The following is an 11,366-nucleotide window of genomic DNA, read 5'->3' on the forward strand; positions in this document are numbered from 1 at the left end:
ATGATCTTTTCCAGCTCCATCCAAGTTGCTGCAAAAGACATGTGTTTCTCTTTTTTGGTTGCTGAGTAATATTCCATTGTATATATGTACCACAACTGTGTTTTATTTTAAGGAACAGTTATAAGGGTGCTTTATATAAAGGAATCTTTTTGAGACTATTTTTGGTTAAATAATTTTTTCTAAATATCTACTGACGGGCCCTCCCTGGTAGTGCAACAGGTTAAAATGCAGCACTGTGAAGCTGGCCACAGCCATTTCAGTGCAAGTTCTATCCCCACACTGGAGCTGACACACACGGCACAGCAGACCTCTTCTGTCTCACCTGCTGCTCCCCTCAGCAGTATATTTCAGTCAATCTGGCTGTTCTGCTCCCTACTCTGTATCTGGTGAATTCTCTCACCACCCCGTATCTTTGTCCTATACCTCAGTTCTGTAGGCAAATAAATAAATCTCTTTAAAAAAAAAAAACAAGAAACAAATAAATACTGACTTCAGGATACATAACTTGCAATATTTCTCTATATACTGAAAGCCAATTAAAGAAGGAAGATGCTTCTGTCAACCTCTCCATGTTTTTAAACTAAACTCCATTCCTTAGGATATTTCATTCCAATATTTGGCTGCATGAGATGCAATCTGGGATGATGTTGTGTCCATATGGACATGAAATATAAATGAATATTAACTTCTCACATTTTAGGCAAAAATAAGTAGCAAGTAATTCTAATATGTTCTGCCTGTACCTCTATGGCTCATCCTTCATACTGTCTTGGGTAGGGCACCCACTTCGGAGATCTCTGATCTAGTGAGTAGAGGGTTTGGACACCCCAAATTTAGCAATCTTCCTTTTGGCCAATGCTGAGAATACTGCTTCTCTAATTACTCTTCATTGACTGTCTTTCTACCTGATCATACATACTTTCTTTATGAAAGTTTTCAGGTCTAATTAAGTAGGAGTCAATTGGAAGTTCAAGTGGACGTTAGAGACTGCTTTCTACTAAGTGTTGATTTAAAACCCTATTCTCAAGTTCTTAGCGGGCATCTCTATGCCCTCCTGAAACAATTACATGTGAAACATCACATAAAAATGTATGAGCAATTCAAGATCAAGGCGAGAAACATTGCTTTCGTCAACAAGAAACAATTTAAAGAGACTTGATTCTCAAACCTGCTTGTGCTTCAGAATTACCTCTGACATTGAGAAAAACAAAAGCCAAACAGAAAAAAACAAACAACAACAACAAAAAAAAACTGCTATTTGTGGAACCCCCACAACTGTATTTTGAGGAGCTTCTGTGAGTAATTTAAGACCCACAATGACACGGGCTGGTCTGTGATAGGGATGACTTCTCTCTCACATCAATGATTATTGAGAGGCAGAGACACTCGGCAACATGAGGCCCTCAGGACCCACCTCTTCAGAGCCTCCATTCTGCTACCCCTTGGACATGACCTTGGTCCTCTATAGAGGGTCAAACTCTGACCATCACATCTGTGTTCCAGGTACTAAGAGGAAGGAATGAAAAGAAGCAGGCACATCATCCAATACTTAAGGCAGGTTCCCAAACGTTGTCATGTGACATCCCCACTCCTGTTGTCTAGATCTCAGTCACTTGTTCACAACCGGATGCAAGAGATACTGATAAATATATTGTGTATTCTGAGCAACCAAAGGCTTTGTTTATATTGGGACGTTTATACTACAAAAGCAAAGGACCATTGGGAGGCAGTATGAGTACACTTAGGATTTGGCTGGAGGTTTTGCCCTGCTATATCCTGAGGATCCCACATTACAGCTAGCATTAGCAACTGTTTCTGTGACCCCTTTAAGAAGGTGAAATAAACCTGACTGCAGTGAAAGGTGTCATGGGTAAGACTGGCTCCCCAGTCCCACCCCCATTTGCTTAGCAGATGCGTTCAGGCCCTTGTTCTCTTAGGGTGTTTGGTACAGAGAACAAGTAACTATTATATCTGACATGCCCTGGGAGTTTTTAGACAAGAGTTAAAACCCTACTCATCTCAAGTTCCTTTTTCTCAAGGTGCTAAAAAAATACGAAGTAGAACCGACTTCTAACAAATTTGTTCCCGTTGGAGACACCGATCTAAATGTTGACATCCCCTCTACTTTTGTCAACAACTTTTGTTGAGAACGTTACTTAGAGTAATAATAAACAGAACAAAGGGTTCTTGCTTTGAAACGTCTTTACCGTGTAGCCTGGAAATAGACTGAACTCTAGGGGGCGCTATTCACACTAGCTCTACGTGAAACGCAACCCTTGGAGCACAGTACAGTGTGTAAGGATGTCGACCTGCCAGGAAGTAGTGTAACTTGCCTGTTAATCGCAAATCGTTACAAGGTGGCAAGATAAACAGATGGCACTTAAGTCCCAAAAACAGTCAAAGGTTACTCTGTTCTTGTAGAAAGCTGTTTTTAAACAGATCACAGTGAACTTGATTTATATTCATTTCATTAATGACTGCCAAAAGGGTACTATTTAAGCCTGCAATATTTCTAATTTCTAGATGTCTGTTTTGAAGACAAATGGAAGACCTTCGCAATTCCAGGTTCCTACAGTGCTGTGCAGTATGATTTGCATAAACGACTCTGTAACACCATTAATCAGAGGAGTTTAGGATTCCTCACTTTATCTCTCCCTCACACACCTGTTCCTGCTCGAAATGACTTAAGTCGACAGCAACTGCAGCTGCAGAGTGCCTCTGCTGATTTAAGGCATATCATTAGTCTCATCTTTAAAGCTCCAGTATTATGGCAGAGCTTCAAGGGTGCTTCTGATTTATAGTACCATCATAGTCAATTGCCATTAGAACATATTTTTAAAATGTCACTCAGAAGGTGTTTATGAAAAAAGAGTATAGTTTTTAAATTATTAACACTAAATACTTTTAAGTGCATTTTCAAGGGTAGGATAAGATACCTTGGAAAGGTTTCACCGTATCAGCCATGGCTGTAGGTACCAACCTATATACAAATTACTAACAAGTTAGAATTAGTTTTTCATCCTTTGAAGTACATACGAACAAATGAAATCATAATTCTTCTTCCCATTTGGAGAATTAATTTTATCCTTTAATGGGTCATAGATGCTTTTGAGAATATAATGTAAGTTATGGCACCTCTGGTAAGAAATGTACTCAGCTACATATACACAAATATTAATGTAAAATTTAAGAAATTATTGACTCATAAAATATAGTTACAAACCCTCTAGTTTCAAAATCCCATTCTAGAGGGTAGGTTGAAAATTGGTTTTAAGAACGCAAAATCCATTCAGGTCCACACTTGTATGTGTGTGGGGTTGGGGTAACATTAATTTGCAAATGAGTCATTTTGAGAGCAAGTTACTGCTTTCAAGAGTCTTTTCTATTTATTTAATTTCAAGGTTCAGTTTATATCAAGCCCAGCGTTATGCATTTCAAAGCTTTTTCGAAATCGCAATACAGTCCAAGGCCTAAGAGGGTTTTGTTTGTATTTTTACAATGAGAAACTTACACTATAGTCATCCAAGATTTCTCTTTCAGAACTTTTGATAATTACGTTTGGGTTCAGAGATGAAAATGTCATAAAAACAGTTCATTTATATGACACTGAAGGACAACAACTGGAATCCATTTATTTATTAACTTATTTATTGAGATACAATTTAGATACCATATAATCCACCTTCTTAAAAGCTTACAGCTCAATGATTTTTTAAATTAATTAATTAATTTTTATCATAACAGTTTATTTTTACATCATTTTGTACATTTTTTGCCCATCTCAATTGTAATCCCCGCGGGTTTCCCATCACCAAATCACCCGTGTCCCATCACCATAATCCCGTGCACTTCCCTCCCCCCCCATTTTTGATCCATTTCCCCACTCCACCCCCACAAAATGTCTCTGGTATATGGTTGTTCATTATTTTTGATATTTTCTCGCATGGTCCATTATACTCCTGCTATGAGTGAAACCATCCGGTATTTTTCTTTCTCTTTCTGGCTTATCTCACTAAGCATGATCTGTTCCAGCTCCATCCAAGTTGCTGCAAAAGACATGTGTTTCTCTTTTTTGTTGCTGAGTAATGTTCCATTGTATATATATGTACCACATCTTTTTTATCCAGTCATCTACTTTTGGGCATTTGGGCTGCTTCCATGTTTTTCCAATTGTAAATAAAGCAGCAATAAACATGGGGGTGCAGGTATCTTTTTCAATCAGTGTTTTTGTGTCTTTTGGGTAGATACCTAGGAGTGGGATTGCTGGGTCGTAGGGAAGCTCCATGTTTAGCAGTTTGAGGAACCTCCAGCTTTCCATAGTGGTACAACTCAATGATTTTTAATAGATTCACAAATTCAGATAGCCACAATCATTTCAGAACATTGGAATAACCTCCCCTAAACTCTACCCATTATCAGTTACTCCCAGCCCACAACCCCCCATCATTCTAGCCTTAGGTAACTGCCAATCTGCCTTCTCTCTGTGTAGATGTGCCTATTTGGAACAGTTCATATAAATATCCATGAAATATATGGCTTTTGTGATTGCTTCGTTCACTTAGCATTAATATTCTCAAGGCTTATCAGGATGTAGCATACATCAACACCTCACTTCCTTTTTATGGCCAAATAATATTCTATTGTGTGGCTCTTCCATACTTTTGTTTATACATTCGTCTGCTGATGGACAGTAGAGTTGTTTCTAATTTTTGCCTGTTATGGATAATGTTGCTCTAAACATTTATGTACAAATTTTTGTGTTGACCAGCCTCTTGACTTTTAACAATACAAAGCAAAGGTTAAAAGAAAAATACTCATAACAAAATTATATAAAATTTGTTGTACAATAAGCTTATGTTTTCAAGACTCAACCATTTCCATATCTAGCATCACAGAAGTTTATTGTGACAGGGATATTGGCATCATTCCTCTATCACATAATCAGGTGGTTAGATGTTCTCAAAGATTCCTTCTTATACTAAATCAGCAACTTAGTTTATATTCTCCATGAATAGAATGGTAAAGAAAGATGAGATTAGAGCCATCCTCTGGTCTTAAGGAAATTTACAACATTATTTAACCCTACCAAACAGCAAGCACAATTGTGCAAGGTGACAGCCTTGGATAGAGTGATACACTGAGCAGGACTTGCCAAGTTACCAGCATTTCCCATTCTGGTCTGAAGTACTTGGTTCCTTTACCAGTGCTCACCTGTGTTTTGCTGATAACATTAACAGTTTTGCCTTTGATACCCTGCCTCTGTTTCTGGCGACAACCTCTGCCTTTCCTTGGGAAACTTTCCGTGCTCATTTGCAGACGCCCTTACTGCTGACTCTATCCTCCTAGCCATCTCCCACCTCCAGATTATGGTTTGAACCTCATCACAGGTTTCTGTGTTGGGTTAATACCCTTCAAGGCTCTAAATGTGCTAAGTGCTATGTAAAATGCTCGGGGTGTATATAATGAATGTTTTTTGAATGAAGGATCCATTAGTTTTCCTACCAATGTAGTGTATGTAAAGTTGAAAGGGGTCCAAATAAATTTATGTTCATTGTATTTATCAGTTATTAATTGATGACATATTTTTCTAATGAGCAAAGCACTTTGGAGCCTAAATTTATTCTTGCAGCTCTCTCCTTATCTACATGGTATTAGCACAAGATTAATCTTTGGAATTGGAATTATTTATCTGACAGGGACAGATTCAGAGGCACAGAAAGTACATTCCTAAAGATTTAACACATGAGAATCACCACACAGAAGAGCCAATTAGCTGACAAATTATTTATATAGTTTTTGTACTTCAGAGTAATCTAACTCTGGATCTTTGGATTGCATTTCAATGAAATTATCTGAATATTACCTGACGTCAGTACATGAAGCATAACCTGGCATAATTTATGCGAGGCACAAACTGAAATCACAATTTATTGCTGAGAGGTCCTACCAAATTTTGCCATGCTTTCAGAGGAGGGTTTCCCTGGGAAGCCAGTTTTTTAAGATAGTCACATGGCTCCAGCTGGGGGATATCGAGATTCTGCCTGTGATATTTCTGCAACTTCTCTAGCACTGTGGGTAACCCAACTGTGGAAGCATAGAACATGGGTCCACCCTTGTGCCTTGGCCACCCATACCCATGTAAATAGATAACATCAATGTGCTCTGGGCTAGTAGCTATCCCCTCTCCCAAGATACGGAAGGCTTCATTGATGAGTGCATATAAGCAGCGCTCAAGGATCTCATCCTGGCTAATGATGCGTGCCTTGATATGATAAGTTTCTCTGTACTGTGATAGAAATTCGGAAAGCCAGGGATCAGGTTTGTGAATCCTACCCAATGGCTTGTCATATTGGTACCAACCCTTTCCTGTCTTCTGGCCAAATCGTCCTGATTCACATAGCATATCAGGAATTGGACAATATCTCTTGTTACCTCGCTTTCGGGGAGAAGTTCCTGGAGGGCATGTAGGTCCAGTGAGACCTTGCCATTTTCGAGATTTCCAACCTATATCCAACCCAGCAAGATCAGACACTCTAAACGGTCCCATTTTGAAACCAAAGTCCTCTAGCACTTGATCTATCGCCTCTGGTGAACTGCCTTCTTCTAGCAAGAAATATGTCTGATTGTAATAAGGAAACAACATTCGATTCCCAACAAATCCAAAGCAGTTGCCCACAACTACTCCGAATTTGTTAATCTTTTTTGATAAGTTCATAACAGTGGCAATGGTAGTGGAGGAAGATTGTTGGCCGGGGATAATTTCTAACAACTTCATGACATGAGCTGGCGAGAAAAAGTGAGTACCAATAACCAGATGTGGACGGTCAGTGGAAGAAGCAATCTCATCAATATCCAGGGCTGAAGTATTGGTGCACAAAAAAGCTTCTGGTTTGCACACAGCTGAAAGTTCAGCAAAAACCTGCTTCTTCAGATTCATATCCTCAAATACTGCTTCTATGACTAAATCTACATTGTTAAGCTCCTTCATAGATGTAGTTAACTTGGGTTTTGGTGCTGACCAGGGACGACCACTCTGCTGCATTTTGGATGCTTCCTTTTCCAAGATGGAGTTTATTATCTTGTTTGCAGTTTCTAACTGCTTCTTGTCTAATTCTACAGCAATCACAGGGATCTTGGCCTTTGCAAGTGAAATGGCAATGCCTCGTCCCATTGTCCCCAAGCCTGCAGATAAGAATAATGGAGAAAAACAATGACTTCATAGTCTTGAAAACTGAAAAATCTTTCAGTGGATGGAAGGTTTCTGTGACAATGTGGCACAGAAAGAGATCAATTCAAGGAGTACAAATGAATTGAATATTAGTTAAGGCTAGGCACTATGTTAAATGTTCTAGAGAGTAAAATAATGATTAGAATTCACACACATAATTAGAATTAAAATGTAAATTCATCAGTTATAGGATAAAGACCGATATACACAAGTCTGTTTTATTTCTATATTCAAACACTAAATATGACATTCTGAATATGAATCTGAAATTAAAAAACAATTCTACTTACAAAAGCACCAAAAGGAATAAAATACTACATAAAAAATTAACAAAAATTACAAGACTTGAACACCAAAAACTAGGACACACTTTGGAAAGAAATTAAAGAAGACTGAAATAAATGTGAAGTCATCCCTTTCATGGATGAGAAGACTTAATATGGTTAAGGTGGCAATATTACCCAAACTGATCTGCAGATCTAATGCAATCCTGATCAAAAATCTGTTTTGTGGTAAAGATTAATAAGCTTCTCTGATAACTTATATAGAAATCCAGAATAATCAAAATAATATTGAAGAAAAACAAAGTCAGAGGAATCACTCTAGTTTCAAAACTTATAACTAGGTTGCAATAATCAAGTCAATGTGGTATTGGCAGAAGGTTAAGGAATTAGGTCAATGCAACAAAATTAAAAATCTTAAAATAAACTGGTACACATATGGTCAACTGATGTTTTTGAAAGGGTACCAAGATAATTCAATAAGGAAAGAATAGTCTTTTCAACAAATGTTTCTGGGACATCTAGAGAGTCACATGTATAAAGTGCTGGACCCCCTACCATATACAAAAATTAATTCAAAATTGATCACAGAAGAACTAAAACTATAGAATTTTCATAACTTTGGAGTTAGCAGTAGGTTTTAGAAATAACACAAAAGTACAAGCAACTTAAAAAAAAAAGATAAATTGAGCATCATTAAAATTTTTAAAAAATGTGCTCCAAAGTACACTAAAGAGAGTGGATGAGAACTCAGAATGGGAGAACTCATATATCTGACAAAGGACTTAGAAAAAAATACAGAACAACTCAACATAAAAGGACAACTCAATTTAAAGTTAGGCAAAGGGACCCATAAACACTTCCTCAAAGAAGATATATCAATGGACAATAAGCATGTGAAAAGATACTTAATGGCATTAGTCATTGAGGAAATGATAATCAAAACCACACTGAGCTACTACTTCATATCCACTAAGATAGTTATAACTGAAAAGGCAGACAATAATAAATTCTCCATAAGACAAAATGGAGAAATAGAATCCTGAGAGCTAGCAGATTGCAATTGCTGTGAAAAAGAGTTTATAAATTCCTCAGAATCTTGAATATGGAGTTATTATATGATCCCACAAATATATTCCTTAGTAGGTAGGTGCATATATATCCTCAGAGAATTGAAATATGACCACACAAAATGTATAAATGCTCATAGCAGCATTATACAAACTAACCGAACTATCAACTGGCAAATGGATAAACAAGGTGTGATATATCCATAAAGTAGATTATTATTTGTATGTAAAAGAAATGAAGCACTGATTCAAACTTCAAGGTGGCTGAACCTTGAAAATGTTCTGCTAAGTTAAAGAAGGTGGACACAAAAGGCCACGGCTTATATCACTCCATAGATATGAAATGTTCAGATTATTTGAATCCAGCGACAAATAGTAGATTAATGGGATTTCAAGTGGGGTAGGGAGAAGGGTAATGAGGCATGACTGCTGATGGAGATAGGGATTTTTTTAGGGTGATAGAAATGTTCTAAAATTGATTGTTACAATGGTTACACAACTTTAGAAATATCCAAAACACCATAAGTGTATTTTTTTTTTTTGCTTTGGTGAGGTGGTTCATTTGTATTTTCAAAAAAATTTAGTCATAAAATAGACACATCCTAAAACTTGCCATCCTAACTATTTTAAATGTGTAGGTTTAGTGGCATTTAGTGAACATTTACACTGTTGTGCAACCAGCACTACCATCTGTCTCCAGAACTCATTTTGTAAAAGTGAAACTCTATACCCTTGGAACAATAACTCCCCCGCTCTTCTCTCTCCCTGACAACCGCAATTCGACTTCTTAGTATCTGTGATTTCGACTCCTTTGGGTCCCTTGGAAGTGGAATCCTATCATTGTTTTCACTCTGCCTACTATCTTCAATGTTCATGCATGCGGTAGTATGTGTCTGAAACTCTTACTTTTTAAAGGCTGCGTAATAACCCATTGTGTATGTGTTTGTGTGTGTGGACAGCATCTTTGTTTATCCATTCACCTGTCAAGAGACATGAGTTTTTTCTACCTTTAGGCTATTTTGAATGATGCTGCTATGACCATGAGTGCATGAATATCGTTTCAAGTTCCTGCTTGAAAGTTTTCAAGTTTTTGTGAGCATGCTTTCGTTTCTCTTGGAGATATACCCAAGAGTGGAATTTCTAGATCATATGATAATTCTATTTTTAATTTTTTGAGGAAATGCCATACTGCTTTCCTTAGCAGTTGTACCATTTTACATTAAATTATACTCTTAAAGAGGGTGAAGTTTACAGCATATGTGTTGCATTTCATAACTGTTATAAAAAAATATGAGTAGTACCAACTCTCAGGGAGTTTATAATCTTGTGGTGAGAAGAAGAAAAGTTCATAAATATCCATTCTATGGGGTAAAACAAATGATGTAATGATTCAGATTTCTCTGGTGATTTAGGGAAGGAGATTATATTTGGTGATCGACTAGTCCAAGAAAATCTTCAAGATAATATTTGAAAAAAGATCCTACCAAAATAGGTAAAATTAGGGAAGTTGAACCATTCAGATTGGGGAAGGGAAATGAAAAAAGAGTGAAGTCTTAAGTACAGGTAAGAATGGAAAAGTGAAAAATTATTTTATGGCAAAGATGCTGCTGCTCCTTCCTATGCAATTTCATTTGATTGTTCATGTAAAGCAGCATACTCTCCACACCCCACTTATCTTGCATGGCCTTATGGGTAATTCTGGTCAACCAGTGCCTGCATCTGTACTGCTGTGAGGTAAGAAAGATTTTACATTTTAAATAGTTGAAAAACAAAAGAATAATATTTTGTGATGCATGAAATTTTAACAAATTCAAAGTTTAGTGTTCATTAGTAGCTTTATTGAAAACTACCTCACTCATTTGCTTCTATATTGCCTATGCAATAAAGACCCTCTGGCCTGCAAAGCCTAAAATATTTATTATCTGCCACTTTCCAGAAAATGTTTTCTGACCCTTGTCTAGAAGAATGGCCCAGCCACTGCTGGAAAAGAACCTGGCTCTGGAAAACCCTAGTGGAACGCATGGAAAATAATTGTTAAGTCACTGAAACTGTTGGGTTATCTGTTACCTAACCGACTTACTTTGGATGATACAGAAAGTCACTTCTGTGTACTCTTCTATCCTTCATCTTGACTAGCTTTGTGGAATAGCTTTCGTTTTGAATATATTATAGATTGTTATCATTCATCAGAAATCACTGATTTTCTCTGGACCATACTTATTTAATTTGTTAAATTATTTAATAAGTCCTTTATAATAAACACATAAATAAATTTTTAAAACCTCTAATTTTCCAAATTCCAAATATCTGCATTTTACTCCACTAACAAGAAGGCTGAAGGCTATAGCTGCTGGTAGCCTAAACTTCAGCTTGGGTAAACAGTAGGATGAAGAGTGTAGAGCTCAAAATCCTGACCTAGCTTTCAGTTCTAGAGTCATATGAAATTGCTAACATTGCAGAGTTCAAGATCTCATGGGGACAAAAAGGATTAATGAAAAGTCTCAGGAAAGTGCTCTGCTGAGTGCAACATAACCTAGGTGATGGCTCAGAACTGAAGGCGGAGCAGGGCAGGAAAGCCACCTGCGAGCTGGAGCTCAGGGCCCAGGCTTACCTCTCAGAGCAGCTCTGAGGAGGGACCTTTGTAGCTACAGATCAACTCATAGCCTAAATCACAAGAGCGGACCTATAGTGCTTTTTAGAAAAGGCCCATTTATAATTTTCGATCTTGAGTCCTAAAAGCTGACGCTTCTCATTTACTCATTGAAATAAAAACATGTATTTTTCCCC

General features: G+C 37.3%; 1 protein-coding gene across 1 annotated transcript in view; it reads right to left on the minus strand.

The window, feature by feature from the left end:
• Positions 1-4,261: 4,261 nt before the first annotated feature.
• EHHADH (enoyl-CoA, hydratase/3-hydroxyacyl CoA dehydrogenase) overlaps positions 4,262-11,366 on the minus strand; it is a 47,217-nt gene continuing 40,112 nt past the window's right edge. The window contains exon 7 of the mRNA XM_004675056.2: positions 4,262-7,182. Within this exon, the coding sequence (XP_004675113.1) occupies positions 5,921-7,182 (1,262 nt within the window). The 3' untranslated portion in view covers positions 4,262-5,920. The remainder of the gene's footprint in view (positions 7,183-11,366) is intronic.

The sequence above is a fragment of the Condylura cristata genome, unplaced genomic scaffold, assembly GCF_000260355.1.
Source record: "Condylura cristata isolate star-nosed mole 26May11 unplaced genomic scaffold, ConCri1.0 scaffold00003, whole genome shotgun sequence".
NCBI classification, from domain to species: Eukaryota; Metazoa; Chordata; class Mammalia; order Eulipotyphla; family Talpidae; genus Condylura; species Condylura cristata.